Raw genomic sequence first — 20,750 nt, 5'->3', positions numbered from 1 at the left:
GTATGTTTATTACATTGTTCTGAATTAAGACGTGTATAATGTGTGTTTTGAACTATTTTTTTAACGTTTACTTATTCATTTCGAGCGACTACATTATTTTTCATATTTCAAGCCATATATATATATATTTTTTTTGTATTTCAAGCCATATTTTTTTGTTTTGTTTTTGCACCAGCACTTTATAGTCAAGTTGCTCTGCTTATTTCGTTGTTTTTCAATCGTATTTGTATGTAATACATTATTTTTTATTACATTTGTTGGATTTTGTTTGTTACATTATGTTTAATGAGTGTTTTCAACCATTGTGCAATACATGCTATCAACTTGTACATAGTGATTAGCGCCTCAAAATATGCTTTTAACAGCAATTTTTTCATTCATATTCATATACTGAATCAGTGCTTGCGGAAAAGAGCAAGTGGTGTCAGTTATTGCATAGAAAATAACTAAATATAATTTTTGCCTTTTATTTTCCCATAATACATTTTGAGCCAATATTAACTGTGTATAATTTGGACAAGTTTGTATGAAACATTGGTTCATGTAGAGGTTAATTGTATAACTAGCTGTCATTAATTAGAGTATGAATATTTTTAATCAGAATAAAGATGATATGTAGATTTGGTAAAGTAATATTAACAAATGTTTACACAAACTGGAGCAGTCTGTACATTATTAGTTCATGAATGAATGATAAACCTTGCTTATAGGCGTAGTGTCATTGTTTATATTTTGGTATCCTATTATGATGATAGCAGATTGTAGAAGGAGTAATGTTTTTCTTGCAGGCATGACGGCTCACCGTACAAGACGCCAATTTCGCCGCCCATGGCGTCTCGCGCGGGAGCGGGCGGTTATCCAGCGTATCCAGCGGCGGGGGACGGACACGTGGGCGCCGGGGGCGGCATGGCGGGCGGTCTTGTGGGTGGCGGTGGTGGGCGGTACATGCAGCAGCCGCCCATATTCCCCTATCCAAGGGACTCCCATTATGGCAGACCTCCGGTAAGTCAACTCTCAGTATCTTTGGGCTTGGAATGACATGCTGTGGGCTCGGTTGGCATATGGACGACACTGTCGGCTAGTATTTTCGATAGATAGTCGATATGTGATTTATGAGTGATCCAGTCGCCACATAATTATGCTTGTATGTTAAGTGGACATAGGTTATCCCATCATTATTACCTTAACCCCCTTAAGCACGACGGTGCGATCCTTCGGTATGATGTCCTGGCTTTTGTTCTGACCCTTAGGGGTCAGATGAAAGGTCAGGTCATCATAGGCTTCGTACCCTCACGTTCTGGGGCAGTACCGTCACGTTCTGGGGCAGTACCGTCACGTTCTGGGGCAGTACCGTCACGTTCTGGGGCAGTACCGTCACGTTCTGGGGCAGTACCGTCACGTTCTGGGGCAGTACCGTCACGTTCTGGGGCAGTACCGTCACGTTCTGGGGCAGTACCGTCACGTTCTGGGGCAGTACCGTCACGTTCTGGGGCAGTACCGTCACGTTCAGGGGCAGTACCGTCACGTTCAGGGGCAGTACCGTCACGTTCTGGGGCAGTACCGTCACGTTCTGGGGCAGTACCGTCACGTTCTGGGGCAGTACCGTCACGTTCTGGGGCAGTACCGTCACGTTCTGGGGCAGTACCGTCACGTTCTGGGGCAGTACCGTCACGTTCAGGGGCAGTACCGTCACGTTCAGGGGCAGTACCGTCACGTTCAGGGGCAGTACCGTCACGTTCAGGGGCAGTACCGTCACGTTCTGGGGCAGTACCGTCACGTTCAGGGGCAGTACCGTCACGTTCAGGGGCAGTACCGTCACGTTCTGGGGCAGTACCGTCACGTTCAGGGGCAGTACCGTCACGTTCAGGGGCAGTACCGTCACGTTCAGGGCAGTACCGTCACGTTCAGGGGCAGTACCGTCACGTTCTGGGGCAGTACCGTCACGTTCAGGGGCAGTACCGTCACGTTCTGGGGCAGTACCGTCACGTTCTGGGGCAGTACCGTCACGTTCTGGGGCAGTACCGTCACGTTCAGGGGCAGTACCGTCACGTTCAGGGGCAGTACCGTCACGTTCAGGGGCAGTACCGTCACGTTCTGGGGCAGTACCGTCACGTTCTGGGGCAGTACCGTCACGTTCTGGGGCAGTACCGTCACGTTCTGGGGCAGTACCGTCACGTTCAGGGGCAGTACCGTCACGTTCTGGGGCAGTACCGTCACGTTCTGGGGCAGTACCGTCACGTTCTGGGGCAGTACCGTCACGTTCTGGGGCAGTACCGTCACGTTCAGGGGCAGTACCGTCACGTTCAGGGGCAGTACCGTCACGTTCAGGGGCAGTACCGTCACGTTCTGGGGCAGTACCGTCACGTTCTGGGGCAGTACCGTCACGTTCAGGGGCAGTACCGTCACGTTCTGGGGCAGTACCGTCACGTTCAGGGGCAGTACCGTCACGTTCTGGGGCAGTACCGTCACGTTCTGGGGCAGTACCGTCACGTTCTGGGGCAGTACCGTCACGTTCAGGGGCAGTACCGTCACGTTCAGGGGCAGTACCGTCACGTTCTGGGGCAGTACCGTCACGTTCAGGGGCAGTACCGTCACACCCAAGAATTGTACCTTTGTATTAAAAGCTCATTTCTTACCATATTAAAGACCAAAGACTATATAAGTAGATGATAGTCTGAAAAAAAATATAATTTCTCATCATAAAAATCAGTTTTGCATATATATATATATATATATATATATATATATATATATATATATATATATATATATATATATATATAATATATATGATTTTTGCGCACGCAAAAACTTTTATTTAAAAGTCTATGAAGTGGCTTTAATGCAGTGCTCAGATCCAGTCGCATTGGCCCTAAAGCCAATCAGATAAGCCCAAGGTAAATCGTTTAGTATATGAGCCAATCATACATCTGCAGAGCCAGTCATACAGCTCTGTAGCCAGTCATACATCTGCAGAGCCAGTCATACAGCTCTGTAACCAGTCATACATCTGCAGAGCCAGTCATACAGCTCTGTAACCAGTCATACATCTGCAGAGCCAGTCATACAGCTCTGTAGCCAGTCATACATCTGCAGAGCCAGTCATACAGCTCTGTAGCCAGTCATACATCTGCAGAGCCAGTCATACAGCTCTGTAGCCAGTGATACATCTGCAGAGCCAGTCATACAGCTCTGTAGCCAGTCATACATCTGCAGAGCCAGTCATACAGCTCTGTAGCCAGTCATACATCTGCAGAGCCAGTCATACAGCTCTGTAGCCAGTGATACATCTGCAGAGCCAGTGATACATCTGCAGAGCCAGTCATACAGCTCTGTAGCCAGTCATACATCTGCAGAGCCAGTCATACAGCTCTGTAGCCAGTCATACATCTGCAGAGCCAGTCATACAGCTCTGTAGCCAGTGATACATCTGCAGAGCCAGTCATACAGCTCTGTAGCCAGTCATACATCTGCAGAGCCAGTCATACAGCTCTGTAGCCAGTGATACATCTGCAGAGCCAGTCATACAGCTCTGTAGCCAGTCATACATCTGCAGAGCCAGTCATACAGCTCTGTAGCCAGTCATACATCTGCAGAGCCAGTCATACAGCTCTGTAGCCAGTCATACAGCTCTGTAGCCAGTCATTTAGTCCTGGAGTCAGGCAGTAATAACATTGCCATAACTCCACATTACATCATTACATTAATCTCCAGATTACATAAAAGGACCATTTAGAAGCTTCAAATTTTCTTATACGTTAGAATATGTTGTTATAATGTATTGTTTCTTACTACTGTCATTTAGAAAGACTTTTGATTGATACTTGCAATATATTTAAAAGGAAATAACGTCTTAGGTAAGGACGAATCTTCATTTCGTTTTCTTTTAGATTTATGTATAATTAGTAAAGTTTATTTTTTAAAAGCTATTGTTATGATTCAAGTTTAAGATATAGATAAATTTCAGTATAATTATTCTTTTAATTAGACACCATGAGAAGTAAGGGAGGGGTTAGAAGGCTCAAGAAAATATTATTGGACTTTGGTAAAGGAATGCAACGGTGTTTACTGTGTGTCCCGCCTGACATGTTAAGTGACCTGGCAGGAAGATCTACCACAGTTATTTGAAAGGATTTACCATTTGTCGGTAAGATTTCTGCTTGACTATGTCTTGCCAGTGTGGGAAGATAGGTAGAGCTCACCAGTCATGAAAAAGAAAGGGATAAACTCGGAAAATGAACTTGTTGGGTACACTCAGACAATGAAGGTGTTGTAAGTCATAAACAAATGGTCGGCCAGCACCTCACACGGCCATTGATTATATCATTGTTTTACCTCAGTAGATTAGAAGTATTGTGGTAAATAATTATCTTATGGCACAATTTTGACGTAAAGGGTAACACAAGGGCTGGAAATGTCTACGTGGTGGAGTGGTCAGGGGTCGAATCTCTACCACAGTTTGCCCCTTTAACAACAACGTGGTACTGGATGACAGGAACTTTAAATTGCTTAATTAAGCAGTAGTTCATGCTCGTCGTCGGGTCAGGCTGTTCCTAAATCCTTAGAAATTGTATGTTGAATATTGTATCTATAATAATCAGAAGATGGTGTGGAGCCATAGTAATAATTCATGAAGTCTTGACAGTTTGTGGTGTTGAGTGAGAGTGATAACATGTGAGCAGACGTGGGTTGTGTTGTAGTTTGTTGGGTTGTGATCATGCCAGCTGTGCAGTGGTAGACTCCAGTTTTGTGAGTGAAATGGGAACTGGTCGTGAAAGATGGGAAAGTCTGTTGTCACAGGTCGTGTGTGTGTGTGTTGCAAGCTGGCAGGTGGCGCATATTGATTAGATAAGTTGTGTTGCATAATTAGTGTTGATAGATCTATGCCTGTTGGGTCATTTATTGTTTTCAGGTTTTGTTGTGGCTGTCTGTTTTGTTAGGTGTTATTATTATGACAAATATTCATTTTATTCATTTTTGCTTCTTGGTACTTGTGCCACTACGGACTGATTACTATTTTCTTTACGAGATAGATTTTAAGCTGTCAGGAAATATAACTAGTTGTGATGGAACACCAGGAAGGAAAAGGAAGTTAACTTAATTTTCGCTGAAACATGAGGTTATTCCAGGGGGGATTGATTGAGGAGAGCCGTTACAAGTTTTCTGTAAGTAAAATTTGGGGTTGGAGACCAGTCATACCTTACTGAACCTAATCTAAGAATTCTTACCATGTCAACAAACCTTTAGGATTGAGTTATTGCATATTAGACAGTGTGCTGTGAATTTAAGCATTATCTGTTGATTTAAATCCCATTAATATGTTTTAGTTAGTGTTGATGGAAGTTAATCACTGGAGGTATTAGCTGATTCATACAAGCTTCATGCTGTAAATAAAACATTTTTAGTATATCTTCTGATCATATGTTGCAATGTCTTTTTCAGTCTGACCGGCCTGTGATGTTACCTCATGGCACGAGAAGGCCAACGATCATGGGACCGTATGGGTAAGACAGTGTACTGACATGAAGTCCCTTTGTTATCATAGGACTTTGGGGGGGATGAAAATATTTTATTCAAAATCATTTTGATATATAGTAAGAATTTTACTCTCATTTTTTAGATACATGGGTCACAATTTTTTTTTCTTCTTTAACAGGAAAATTCAGTGACTTTGCATTTAGTATTGCTCCTAAAGATGACATAGGTTACTCTGATTTTTATATTCTGTGGCTTGAAATTTACCTTGGATATTTAAACAGTAGGTAGTTGATTATACGTGTACACACAAAACGTTAGTTTGTTGGCATTTTGGGGTTAAAATGCATTATATGGAAGTGGGTTTTAGAAATACTGGGAAATTTTTGAGGTAGCTTGCAGTTCCTTTAATTATAGTTACCATTCAGTATATGTAGAGGTAGCATATGAATTTACATTATATATACCTGGATATATATATTTATTTTTTTATTTTGCTTTGTCGCTGTCTCCCGCGTTAGTGAGGTAGCGTTAAGAACAGAGGACCGGGCCTCTGTGGGAATATCCTCACCTGGCCCCCTTCTCTGTTCCTTCTTTTGGAAAATTTAGAAAAACTAAAAAAAAACAAGAGGGGAGGATTTCCAGCCCCCCGCTCCCTCCCGTTTAAGTCGCCTTTTACGACACACAGGGAATACGTGGGAAATATTCTTTCTCCCCTATCCCCAGGGATAAGATATATATATATATATATATATATATATATATATATATATATATATATATATATATATATATATATATATATATATATATATCTGTTTCCCATTTTTTTTTTGGAAAGTTAATACAAGGAGGGGAGGATTTCTGGCCCCCCGCTCCCGTCCCCTCTAGTCGCTTTCTACGACACGCGAGGAATATGTGGGAAGTATTCTTTCACCCCTATCCCCAGGGATAATATACACATATATATACATATACACATACACACACATACACATACATACGCACATATACACACACACACACATACATATATATACATATGAAAAATGTAAGAAACAATTTAGAAAACTGAAACTTCTAGCTTGAAATGAATGAAAAAAATGAATGTCACATAATGTGAATAAGAGCAAGGTTATTAGGTACAGTAGGGTTGAGGGTCAAGCCAATTGGGAGGTGAGTTTGAATGAAGAAAAACTGGAGGAAGTGAAGTGTTTTAGATATCTGGGAGTGGATCTGGCAGCGGATGGAACCATGGAAGCGGAAGTGGATCATAGGGTGGGGGAGGGGGCGAAAATTCTGGGGGCCTTGAAGAATGTGTGGAAGTCGAGAACATTATCTCGGAAAGCAAAAATGGGTATGTTTGAAGGAATAGTGGTTCCAACAATGTTGTATGGTTGCAAGGCGTGGGCTATGGATAGAGTTGTGCGCAGGAGGATGGATGTGCTGGAAATGAGATGTTTGAGGACAATGTGTGGTGTGAGGTGGTTTGATCGAGTGAGTAACGTAAGGGTAAGAGAGATGTGTGGAAATAAAAAGAGCGTGGTTGAGAGAGCAGAGGAGGGTGTTTTGAAGTGGTTTGGGCACATGGAGAGGATGAGTGAGGAAAGATTGACCAAGAGGATATATGTGTCGGAGGTGGAGGGAACAAGGAGAAGAGAGACCAAATTGGAGGTGGAAAGATGGAGTGAAAAAGATTTTGTGTGATCGGGGCCTGAACATGGAGGAGGGTGAAAGGAGGGCAAGGAACAGAGTGAATTGGAGCGATGTGGTATACCGGGGCTGACGTGCTGTCAGTGGATTGAATCAAGGCATGTGAAGCGTCTGGGGTAAACCATGGAAAGCTGTGTAGGTATGTATATTTGCGTGTGTGGACGTATGTATATACATGTGTATGGGGGGGGGTTGGGCCATTTCTTTCGTCTGTTTCCTTGCGCTACCTCGCAAACGCGGGAGACAGCGACAAAGTATAAAAAAAAAAAAATATATATATATATATATATATATATATATATATTATTTTTATTTATTTATTTATTTTGCTTTGTCGCTGTCTCCCACGTTAGCGACGTAGCGCAAGGAAGCAGACGAAAGAATGGCCCAACCCACCCACATACACATGTATATACATACATGTCCACACACGCAAATATACATACCTATACATCTCAGTGTACACATATATATACACACAGAGACATATACATATATACACATGTACATAATTCATACTGTCTGCCTTTATTTATTCCTATCACCACCTTGCCACACATGGAATAACAACCCCCTCCCCCCTCATGTGTGCAAGGTAGCACTAGGAAAAGACAACAAAGGCCCCATTCGTTAACACTCATTCTCTAGCTGTCATGTAATAATTATTATTATTATTATTATTATTATTATTATTATTATTATACTTGATTGCCGTTTCTTGCATCAGTGAGGTAGCGCCAGGAAACCAAAGAATGGCCCATCCACATATTACTCACACTCACATATATATATATATGCCCATACACACACATATAAATACATACACAACATATACCTATATACACATGTACATACTCATACTTGCTTCCCTTTATCCATTCTGGCACAAGCCTGCTTCATCAAGGTAGCACCAGGAAAACAGACAAAAAAGGCCACATTCATTCACACTCGGTCTCTAGCTGTTATGTGTAATGCACTGAAACCTGAGCTCCCAATTGACATCCATGCCCCACGGACCTTTCCGTGGTTTACCCCAGACGTTTCATATACCCTGGTTCAGTCCATTATTATTATTATTATTACCATTATTATTATAATTATTATTATTATTATTATTATTATTATTATTATTATTATTATTATTATTATACTTGATTGCTGTTTCCCACATCAGTAAGGTAGCACTAGGAAACAGACGAAGAAAGACCCATCCACTCATTTACACACATATACATACACATACAGAAACACATACACAAACATATTCATATATGCATATTGGAATGTAAGTTTGAGGAGAAATATTGGAGGAAGTGAAGTGTTTTAGATATCTGGAAGTGGACTTAGCAGTGAATGGGACCATGGAAGCGGAAGTGAGTCACAGAGTGGGGAAGGGGGCGATGAGAAATGTGTGGAAGGAGAACTTTATCTTGGAGAGCAAAAATGAGTGTTTGAAGGAATAAAAGTTCCAACAATGTTATTTGGTTGCGAGGCATGGGCTATAGGTAAGATTTTATGGAGGATGGATGTGTTGGAAATGAAATGTTTGAGGACAATACGTGGTGTGAGGTGGTTTGATCGAGTAAGTAATGAAAGGGTAATAAAAAGAGTTTGATTGAGAGAGCAGAAGAAGGTGTGTTAAAATTGTTTGGACATATGGAGAGAATGAGTGAGGAAAGACTGACAAAGAGGATATATGTGTCAGAGGTAGAGGGAACAAGGAGAAGCAGGAGATCAAATTGGAGGTGGAAGGATGGAGTGAAAAAGATTTTGAGTGATCGGGACCTAAACATACAGGAGGGTGAAAGGCGTGCAAGGAATAGAGTGAATTATAACGATGTATGCCGGGGTCAATGTGCTGTCAGTGGATTGAACCAGGGCATGTGAAGTGTCTGGGGTAAACCATGGAAAGTTTTGTTGGACCTGGATGTGGAAAGGGAGCCGTGGTTTTGGTGCATTATACATGACAGCTAGAGACTGAGTGCGAATGAATGTAGCCTCTTCTGTCTTTTCTTAGTGGTGCCTCATGGGGTGGGGGATGCTATTTCATGTGTGGTGGGGTGGGGACGGGAATGGATGAAGGCAGCAAGTATGAATATGTACGTGTGTACATATGTATATGTCTGTGTATGTATATGTATGTGTACATTGAAATGTATAGGTATGTATATGTGCTTGTCTGGGCGTTTATGTGTGTACGTGGGTGGGTTGTGCCATTCTTTCGTCTGTTTCCTTGCTCTACCACACTAATGCGGGAGACAGTGATTAAGTATAATAAATAGATCATAAGAAGGAACAGAGGGGGCCAGGTGAGGATATTCCGAAAAAGGCCCAGTCCTCTGTTCTTGACGCTACCTCGCTAATGCGGGAAATGGCGAATAGTTTGAAAAAAAAAAAAAAAAAAAAATATATATATATATATATATATATATATATATATATATATATATATATATATATATATATATTTTTGCCGCTGTCTCCCGCGTTTGCGAGGTAGCGCAAGGAAACAGACGAAAGAAATGGCCCAACCCACCCCCATACACATGTATATACATACGTCCACACACGCAAATATACATACCTACACAGCTTTCCATGGTTTACCCCAGACGCTTCACATGCCTTGATTCAATCCACTGACAGCACGTCAACCCCGGTATACCACATCACTCCAATTCACTCTATTCCTTGCCCTCCTTTCACCCTCCTGCATGTTCAGGCCCCGATCACACAAAATCTTTTTCACTCCATCTTTCCACCTCCAATTTGGTCTCCCTCTTCTCCTCGTTCCCTCCACCTCCGACACATATATCCTCTTGGTCAATCTTTCCTCACTCATTCTCTCCATGTGACCAAACCATTTCAAAACACCCTCTTCTGCTCTCTCAACCACGCTCTTTTTATTTCCACATATCTCTCTTACCCTTATGTTACTCACTCGATCAAACCACCTCACACCACACATTGTCCTCAAACATCTCATTTCCAGCACATCCATCCTCCTGCGCACAACTCTATCCATAGTCCACGCCTCGCAACCATACAACATTGTTGGAACCACTATTCCTTCAAACATACCCATTTTTGCTTTCCGAGATAATGTTCTCGACTTCCACACATTCTTCAAGGCTCCCAGAATTTTCGCCCCCTCCCCCACCCTATGATCCACTTCCGCTTCCATGTTTCCATCCGCTGCCAGATCCACTCCCAGATATCTAAAACACTTCACTTCCTCCAGTTTTTCTCCATTCAAACTCACCTCCCAATTGACTTGACCCTCAACCCTACTGTACCTAATAACCTTGCTCTTATTCACATTTACTCTTAACTTTCTTCTTTCACACACTTTACCAAACTCAGTCACCAGCTTCTGCAGTTTCTCACATGAATCAGCCACCAGTGCTGTATCATCAGCGAACAACAACTGACTCACTTCCCAAGCTCTCTCATCTCCAAGAGACTTCATACTTGCCCCTCTTTCCAAAACTCTTGCATTCACCTCCCTAACAACCCCATCCATAAACAAATTAAACAACCATGGAGACATCACACACCCCTGCCGCAAACCTACATTCACTGAGAACCAATCACTTTCCTCTCTTCCTACACGTACACATGCCTTACATCCTCGATAAAACTTTTCACTGCTTCTAACAACTTGCCTCCCACACCATATATTCTTAATACCTTCCACGTTTGCGCTACCTCGCAAACGCGGGAGACAGCGCAAAAAAAAAAAAAAATATATATATATATATATATATATATATATATATATATATATATATATATATATATATATATATATATATATTTGCCAGGAATACTCAACAAACTTATACCTCTGTAATTTGAGCACTCACTCTTATCCCTTTTGCCTTTATACAATGGCACTATGCACGCATTCCGCCAATCCTCAGGCACCTCACCATGAGTCATACATACATTAAATAACCTTACCAACCAGTCAAGAATACAGTCACCCTCTTTTTTAATAAATTCCACTGCAATACCATCCAAACCTGCTGCCTTGCCGGCTTTCATCTTCCGCAAAGCTTTTACTACCTCTTCTCTGTTTACCAAATCATTTTCCCTATGGGAGGGTATTGATTGAGAGGGTGAAGGCATGTACAGAGCATCAGATTGGGGAAGAGCAGTGTGGTTTCAGAAGTGGTAGAGGATGTGTGGATCAGGTGTTTGCTTTGAAGAATGTATGTGAGAAATACTTAGAAAAGCAAATGGATTTGTATGTAGCATTTATGGATCTGGAGAAGGCATATGATAGAGTTGATAGAGATGCTCTGTGGAAGGTATTAAGAATATATGGTGTGGGAGGAAAGTTGTTAGAAGCAGTGAAAAGTTTTTATCGAGGATGTAAGGCATGTGTACGTGTAGGAAGAGAGGAAAGTGATTGGTTCTCAGTGAATGTAGGTTTGCGGTAGGGGTGTGTGATGTCTCCATGGTTGTTTAATTTGTTTATGGATGGGGTTGTTAGGGAGGTAAATGCAAGAGTTTTGGAAAGAGGGGCAAGTATGAAGTCTGTTGGGGATGAGAGAGCTTGGGAAGTGAGTCAGTTGTTGTTCGCTGAAGATACAGCGCTGGTGGCTGATTCATGTGAGAAACTGCAGAAGCTGGTGACTGAGTTTGGAAAAGTGTGTGAAAGAAGAAAGTTAAGAGTAAATGTGAATAAGAGCAAGGTTATTAGGTACAGTAGGGTTGAGGGTCAAGTCAATTGGGAGGTGAGTTTGAATGGAGAAAAACTGGAGGAAGTGAAGTGTTTTAGATATCTGGGAGTGGATCTGGCAGCGGATGGAAACATGGAGGCGGAAGTGGATCATAGGGTGGGGGAGGGGGCGAAAATTCTGGGAGCCTTGAAGAATGTGTGGAAGTCGAGAACATTATCTCGGAAAGCAAAAATGGGTATGTTTGAAGGAATAGTGGTTCCAACAATGTTGTATGGTTGCGAGGCGAGGACTATGGATAGAGTTGTGCGCAGGAGGATGGATGTGCTGGAAATGAGATGTTTGAGGACAATGTGTGGTGTGAGATGGTTTGATCGAGTGAGTAACGTAAGGGTAAGAGAGATGTGTGGAAATAAAAAGAGCGTGGTTGAGAGAGCAGAAGAGGGTGTTTTGAAGTGGTTTGGTCACATGGAGAGGATGAGTGAGGAAAGATTGACCAAGAGGATATATGTGTCGGAGGTGGAGGGAACAAGGAGAAGAGGGAGACCAAATTGGAGGTGGAAAGATGGAGTGAAAAAGATTTTGTGTGATCGGGGCCTGAACATGCAGGAGGGTTAAAGGAGGGCAAGGAATAGAGTGAATTGGAGCGATGTGGTATACGGGGGTTGACGTGCTGTCAGTGGATTGAAGCAGGGCATGTGAAGCGTCTGGGGTAAACCATGGAAAGCTGTGTAGGTATGTATATTTGCGTGTGTGGACGTATGTATATACATGTGTATGGGGGGGTTGGGCCATTTCTTTCGTCTGTTTCCTTGCGCTACCTCGCAAACGCGGGAGACAGCGACAAAGTATAATAATAAAAAAAATATATATATATATATATATATATATATATATATATATATATATATATATATATATATATATATATATATATTATCCCTGGGGATAGGGGATTAAGAATACTTCCCACGTATTCCCTGCGTGTCGTAGAAGGCGACTAAAAGGGGAGGGAGCGGTGGGCTGGAAATCCTCCCCTCTCGTTTTTTTTTTTTTTTTTTTTTTTTAATTTTCCAAAAGAAGGAACAGAGAATTGGGCCAGGTGAGGGTATTCCCTCAAAGGCCCAGTCCTCTGTTCTTAATGCTACCTCGCTAACGCGGGAAATGGCGAATAGTTTAAAAGAAAAAGAAAAATATATATGTATATATATATATATATATATATATATATATATATATATATATATATATATATATATATATATAAATGGATTTGTATGTAGCATTTATGGATCTGGAGAAGACATATGATAGAGTTGATAGAGATGCTCTGTGGAAGGTATTAGGAATATATGGTGTGGGAGGAAAGTTGTTAGAAGCAGTGAAAAGTTTTTATCGAGGATGTAAGGCATGTGTACGTGTAGGAAGAGAGGAAAGTGATTGGTTCTCAGTGAATGTAGGTTTGCGGCAGGGGTGTGTGATGTCTCCATGGTTGTTTAATTTGTTTATGGATGGGGTTGTTAGGGAGGTGAATGCAAGAGTTTTGGAAAGAGGGGCAAGTATGAAGTCTGTTGGGGATGAGAGAGCCTGGGAAGTGAGTCAGTTGTTGTTCGCTGATGATACAGCGCTGGTGGCTGATTCATGTGAGAAACTGCAGAAGCTGGTGACTGAGTTTGGTAAAGTGTGTGGAAGAAGAAAGTTAAGAATAAATGTGAATAAGAGCAAGGTTATTAGGTACAGTAGGGTTGAGGGTCAAGTCAATTGGGAGGTGAGTTTCAATGGAGAAAAACTGGAGGACGTGAAGTGTTTTAGATATCTGGGAGTGGATCTGGCAGCGGATGGAACCATGGAAGCGGAAGTGGATCATAGGGTGGGGGAGGGGGCGAAAATTCTGGGGGCCTTGAAGAATGTGTGGAAGTCGAGAACATTATCTCGGAAAGCAAAAATGGGTATGTTTGAAGGAATAGTGGTTCCAACAATGTTGTATGGTTGCGAGGCGTGGGCTATGGATAGAGTTGTGCGCAGGAGGATGGATGTGCTGGAAATGAGATGTTTGAGGACAATGTGTGGTGTGAGGTGGTTTGATTGAGTGAGTAACGTAAGGGTAAGAGAGATGTGTGGAAATAAAAAGAGCGTGGTTGAGAGAGCAGAAGAGGGTGTTTTGAAGTGGTTTGGGCACATGGAGAGAATGAGTGAGGAAAGATTGACCAAGAGGATATATGTGTCGCAGGTGGAGGGAACGAGGAGAAGAGGGAGACCAAATTGGAGGTGGAAAGATGGAGTGAAAGAGATTTTGTGTGATCGGGGCCTGAACATGCAGGAGGGTGAAAGGAGGGTGAGGAATAGATTGAATTGGAGCGATGTGGTATACCGGGGTTGACGTGCTGTCAGTGGATTGAATCAAGGCATGTGAAGCGTCTGGGGTAAACCATGGAAAACTGTGTAGGTATGTATATTTGCGTGTGTGGACGTATGTATATACATGTGTATGGGGGGGGGTTGGGCCATTTCTTTCGTCTGTTTCCTTGCGCTACCTCGCAAACGCGGGAGACAGCGACAAAGTATAAAAAAAAAAAAAGTATATATATATAAATAAGGTTCATTACTTACAAATTACATTTTGTGTACCATGTATTTGGTATGAAAGTAGCATTTTTCTTAGGGTAAGTTGCCTTTATACATTGTAAGAAGTTTAGATAAATATTCTTTCAAAAACAGCCCTTAGAGTTGCAGTAAACCACAGGATATTTAGTATGATTGATTAAAAGAAAAGAAGAATCATAAGAAGATTTAGTGGACTGGGAGGCATTTAAGAAGCCGTTGCTATTCATGTGAAAGATCCATTCATTAATTCAGTTTTTGGAGCCGATTGTAATCCTGGCCTACTAGATTTTATCATCATTTGTCACCAAGACAGTGGGTCACCCCAAGGATATTAGTGGCCTAGAAAAAGAATAATTCAAGAAAACAGCAACAGGAACCTCCTCATCTAACCCCCTTCATGTAAACACACATTCCGAGAAGACATTTGTGAGTCACCCCAGAATATGAGACAGATGGCATTAGGTTAACCCAGGTTAGCAAACTGGAAGCCATTATTCTCCCCATGTTAGGAAATGGATGACCTTTATTCTACCCAGACTAGCAGATAGGTGGATATGAGTCTATCCCTCGCAACAAACAAGTTGCCTTGTGTTTATCCAAATCATGGAGCAAGTGGCTTTGAGTCTCCAAATTAGGGAATAGGTGGCTTTGAATCCATCTAAAGGAGCCATGGCTATGAATCTCCCCAATGTAGTTGGCATGCAGCCTTGAGTCAATCACATTTAGGAAACAGGTCTTGACCTTCTTCCTGTTAGGGAAAAGGTGGCCTTTTAAATCCGTCCAGATTAGAAGACAAGTGGCCATTAGTAGCTAAGAGGTGACCTTAAATCTTTCCAAGCAAGCAAGCAAGCAAGATCTGAATCTGTATGTCTTGCTGTTTGCTGGTAGTAGAATCATTGTGGATCATTTGAGTGGAATTTAGATTAAAAAAAAAAAAAGCTTGCTGGACAGGCATCAAAAAAGTTACCTGATCAGCGAGGTCATGGAGAGCTTGTAGGCCTGTGGGCTACAGACACAAACTGCCTGACATTAGATGAATAACAAGGGTACTTGGTTGCAGACCAAGCCATGAAGATTGATGGAGATATAAAACCAATATAAGATACTATGCATTATATAGAACATAAAAGAGTACTTGCTTTGTTTCAACAGTTTACCTAATTACTTTGTCTATGTGGACAATACAGACTATGAGGCCGTAGACAAGTAATGCCATGGCTAAACAGATTTTATTTCTGATAACGGGCCATTGTAAGGTAAGGGCCTTTTCCAGCTGGCGACTTTGTAAAGCTAACAACAGTAACAACTTGGGTGATCAGCAGAACAGTGATACAGCATAGTCCTTACGTTAATTATGAGGGTTGAGTTGAACTAACCTGTGTTAATGAACCCACATAGAAACTAGGAAACATAAATGGTTGTACATGTTTCTCTCCATAAATGTGCACAAATTAGCCAGTATTTGTTAGTATTCTGTTTATGCATGTAAACTATGGAAATTTATAAAGTATTACACATATAGGTGTTTGTACACTAAAGCACATATAGGTGAATATATAGTCACAGGTAGCTATGTGCATATAACCACAAGAAAAATAAAACACGAGAAGTTCCCAAGTGTACTTTCGTGTAATGATCACATCATGAGGAGGGATGCAAGAATCATATAGAAGAAGTAGAATTTTCAGTTGATATCAAAGGAGAGACCGAGCCATACCCGAACACCACCATCTGATAATGCTTGTTTACCAATGGCTTCTTAGCTTCATCTCTTCCTTGTATATCAACTGACTTTTGTACATCCTCTATCTCATTCTTGTATTTCCCCTGACAACGTGATCATTACACGAAAGGGCACTTGGGAACTTATCGCGTTTCATTTTCATCGTGGTTATATGCACATACTAGATCATGCGCACCACTGTGACCTCTTGCATCAGGGTAGCTATGTGTGTTTAGAGATGTACCCATCTCCAGATTCATCAACACATATAAACAATAGACACTTATCATTGTCAAAGTACCATAGACATAGTTGTTGGCAACTTTGTGCTGGAGGGTTGGTAAGGGATTTGATAGGTAGCGATTATATTTCATTTAGGTCTTATGTTCTGTCATAAATCTATCGATATTGTTCTTGTTTTGATTATTACTGAACTTCTTAATGAACATTACCTTTTATTTTTTTAAGGCAGTATTTTGAGATGTAATTATTAAGTAATCCCCATTAACTCTTGAGTTGTTTGTCCCTTGTTTAAAGCTTGAGTTAGCGAGACTAACTGGGAATGAACCAAGGGGTGACGACCCAAAGTTGGGTAGTAGCATACCCGCTCGGCTTGTGCCCACCCTAGCTTCCCTTGTATCCTCTCCTGTAATACGTGTGTGTAATCATAGACAGAACCAATCCGCTAACTTCGCCCTCCCTCCGCAGGCCCTACTCGCGAGCAGGGGCGGATATCTTATGGTATGTGACAAAAAGCAAAATGGTGACGCTAGCTCTTTCTCTCCCTCCCGCATTTTGTTCTCTCCAGTGTATCTTTCTAAGCTAAGATTGGGGGAATGTAATGTATTTAGATGTAATGAAGCCACTTTTCTGAACGTTTTAACTGTAGTATACTTGCCCCTGCTAGAATTCCCTTGTCTTCTACCCCTCTACTCTGTCAAGATTTTGTATGTAAAAAGTACTGTGGGAATTGTATTAGCTTACCTATGCATTGTACTTGTATTGTATAACTAACTTCTCAGTCGCAGTTACTGTATTCTAAATTGGACTACAGACAAACTATAGCTATCAGACATTCCTTGTTCTGTTATCATTGGCTACCTGACATTTCCACAATCCCTGGGCATACCAGATAGTATCCAGTCCTCAGTGTCATTTTACATCATCCAGTCCCGAAACCCCCACACACACTGCATCCTCATTCCCACTGAGAAGAGGCTTTGGCATCCTAACCCTAGTTATCACCGAACACTTGCATCCCAATTCTGTTTCCAAAAGGCACCCGTAATTCTGTAGTTTGTATGCACCCTTTAATTTTTCTAATTCAGGCAAAGACTTCTGAGGCCACCAGGCACTCCCTAATCTCCAGAGATTGTAGGTAAACTCTGCATTGCAAGATCCCTGAGGTCACTACACTTGCTCCTCAAACCCCTCCCCCCCCACACATTCCTTAAGCCTGGCCTTCCCCCCATCCTCCACCCTACCATTGCAGCTAGTATACCCTCACTTCTTATTTCCCAATTTATTGTATACTGCTCATCTTATAGCTTGTAATAATTTTAAGAGTATGTAGCTTAAGGAATTCATGCAACCCTCTTAAGTTCATCATTCTTTGGTCAGAATTTATTGTTACTATAGGTTCATGTAGACAAGTTACCTGTATGCCACATCCTCTGTAATACTACACAGTTTTGGGCCTATCCTTATTTACTTAGTTTGGTTACAGGTTCAGTTGTAATTTAGGTGGGGTGGGTCTCAGTAACAATATGATTTGTCAGGTGATGTTTCTCTTCAGGGCAGTTCACAGGAGCAGAAGAGAGGTGCTGCAGCATTTCGAAATGTAACTATGAGAAGAGTAATCTAGGATTTCCTTTGCAGGCCTTATGCCCATAGCCGGACAGACATGATGCCTATGGTCCCAAGTAACCCCATGGCTGTTAGTACTAATATGGACTCCAAAAGAATCAAGCTTTCCACACCAATCAAGCCTGAAAATCGTGTCCCTCTAGTAATTGATACTTCAGATAATAATCATAGTAATCGGGTAAGTAATGAAAAGGTCCTTGTTGGCTGCCAGCTTGCACTGAACTGGTAAATTTCAGTTTTGGTTTTTTCCTCTCAAAACATGGAATAAACACGGATCTTTGGACATGTATTGTCCTAATTATGTCCTCCCCCTCTGGTTCTTTTGTATGATTCTTGCACTAACAGGTACTTAAAATGGGTTATGCAAGACCTCTGGTCAATTGCTATTTTGATGCTTGATCTGATAATTCAGTCATGCACTTTATTTGCAAGACAGTGCTTAATTTTTTTGTTATTTTGACTGTTTTTATGAGTATGATAGGGACAGAACTGGTGTTTAGTGTGATTACTTAGATTTCTCCAAATCATTAAGAAAGCACAATTGTTTGAAAAGTACATTTATATGAAGTTCATTCGTCCTTTACCAAAACTTAATTGTGTTCGAGGACACAGATATTTGTGCAAGTCAGTGATGTAGTTACTTGGCCTATTAAGGGTGAGGCACTAAAGACTAAGAAGCAGCACTGGAATTCACTAGTTATGCAGACTCTTGCCATGGTCACCCCTTGAGGGGGTTTCCATTTGGGAACAGGTGTATTCCATGCATGTCATAGAAGGTGACTAAGAGGGGCGGGAATGGGTGGTTAGAAATCTTTTTGCAGTTTCATGTAGTTGTCATCATCTATGATTATTGAGCAGGAGTTACTTGCCATAGGCCTCCTTTTGGTATTGTCTTAAGTCTCTTAAGTCTTTGATTGATGGGATATGTCACAGGTGGTATCTCATCTTTAACAGAAAAGGTCAAGGTGCAGTTATCAGTGTGTGTAGGCTACAGGTATCAAGCTTAGAAGGTCATTAAAGTAGAAGCTCCATAACATAGTAGTTATTACACATGTGAGGCACACAAGCAGCCTGAGGGTAGTTTTTGAATATTTGATTATTAAGAACAACCTTGACAAAAGGGCTAGTTTGAAAGGAGCCCCTTATACTGTGCCATATTGAATGGTGTTTCCATGTCCAATCTGAAGACAGTTGATATGTGGTGTTTTCTAGTGACTGGTATCAGGCTAAAGGGAGAGATGAGGGATGGTCAATTGCAGTATGCCAATTTTGGAATCCAGATTTTCTGTCATTCAGCATTGCTTAACTGAGGATTTTTTCATTTGCTGGGAAATATATAGAGTCCTGACCTATTTCTCTTTCATTTCTTTCTGTCGTATAATTTTCTGTCTCATAAACACCGCCACTTTCTTTTTAAGAAGTTTGTCATTATTTCCTTAAAGAAAAAGTTTGAAAACAACATTATATTACCACCTTGCTGTTGTAATTTCTATGCTAATTTCTTTTTACCAACTACACATAGAATTTCATACCTTTATACATAAATTCATGTTATAACTACTTGTTTCTTCTGTGCTGAGGTAGCATCAGGAACAAACTAACAACAGCCTTATATGCATGCTTCTCAGTAGCTGTTATGTATGATATACTGAAACCAGAACCAACCCCCTGGCTAGCCCCATGGACTGTTCCATGGTTTACCTTAACCAGCTGACAGCATTTCACCCTCATATGTCACATAGATCCATTTCATTCCATCCCAGGTACACTTATCATCATGTTGAGTGTTCAGGCCCTGACACATCAGAGCTTCCTTTACTCCATCCATCTGTTTTCTTCTTCAACTTGGTACCCACTCTCTCTTCCTCTTGTTGTTTCTGATGTATAGATCCTCCTGGTGCGTCTTGGCTCATATTTGATTTATCCATAAGTAATGTGAATGAGTATTATAATTAAAAAACTTACCTATGGTTAACTAAAGATTCAGAATTTATAGAAAAGTTTGTGGGGCCTGGTTGTGGGTAGGAAGCTGTGTTTTCAGTTCATTATACGTGACAGCTAGTGCATGGATGTGATCGGATATAGCCTTTCTTCATATGTTCCTGGTGCTACCTTGCTAACATTGGAAGTGGTGATCATGCATGAAGAAAAAAATATTGTCCTCGTGTTTTCATTCAGAATATTATTGAATTTTTGTTACTCACTAACACTGCAATAAGGTTTCATACTTATATTTTCATTGTATGATCTTTTCTATCTCTTCATAGTAACCTCTTATATATTCACAGTATTTTTTTTGTTGAATCACTCAAAGATTTCAGTTACTTAATTGGTATATGAACTACTGTCGAGATATGCCATATATTTTTTTCATCCATGTTTGGCATTTATCACATTAGTGAGGTAGCATCAAGAACAGATGAGAGCCTTAGAGGGAAAAATCTTCAGTTTGGCCCCCCTTCTTTGTTCCTTCATTTAGGAAAGTAAAACAGAAGGGGAGGAATATGTGGGCAGCATTCCTCACTATCTCCAGGGATAATTTGTCACACACACACACACGGCTTTCACTGTTTTTGTTCCCTAGCAATTATTCTTTGACTTTTATCCCAATTGTTTTATGTTCAGGCCCTCTTTTATTTCATTGTTCTTTACAGTATTTTCATTTACCCTTTCTGTTTTCATTG

At 41.2% G+C, this 20,750-nt stretch overlaps 1 protein-coding gene across 2 annotated transcripts in view; it reads left to right on the top strand.

Moving 5' to 3' along the window:
- The window catches only part of Smr (nuclear receptor corepressor smrter), a 155,706-nt gene that overhangs the window by 51,902 nt on the left and 83,054 nt on the right, over positions 1-20,750 (top strand). The window contains exons 3-6 of one of the 2 annotated variants that reach the window (XM_071680801.1): positions 789-1,002; positions 5,443-5,504; positions 16,909-16,941; positions 18,079-18,244. In XM_071680801.1, the coding sequence (XP_071536902.1) occupies positions 789-1,002; positions 5,443-5,504; positions 16,909-16,941; positions 18,079-18,244 (475 nt within the window). The remainder of the gene's footprint in view (positions 1-788; positions 1,003-5,442; positions 5,505-16,908; positions 16,942-18,078; positions 18,245-20,750) is intronic. The other variant, XM_071680803.1, reaches the window with a different exon arrangement.

Source organism: Panulirus ornatus, chromosome 32, assembly GCF_036320965.1.
Source record: "Panulirus ornatus isolate Po-2019 chromosome 32, ASM3632096v1, whole genome shotgun sequence".
Taxonomy (NCBI): domain Eukaryota; kingdom Metazoa; phylum Arthropoda; class Malacostraca; order Decapoda; family Palinuridae; genus Panulirus; species Panulirus ornatus.
The sequence above is the reverse complement of the archived record's forward strand: the minus strand, read 5'-3'. Positions and strand labels throughout refer to the sequence as shown.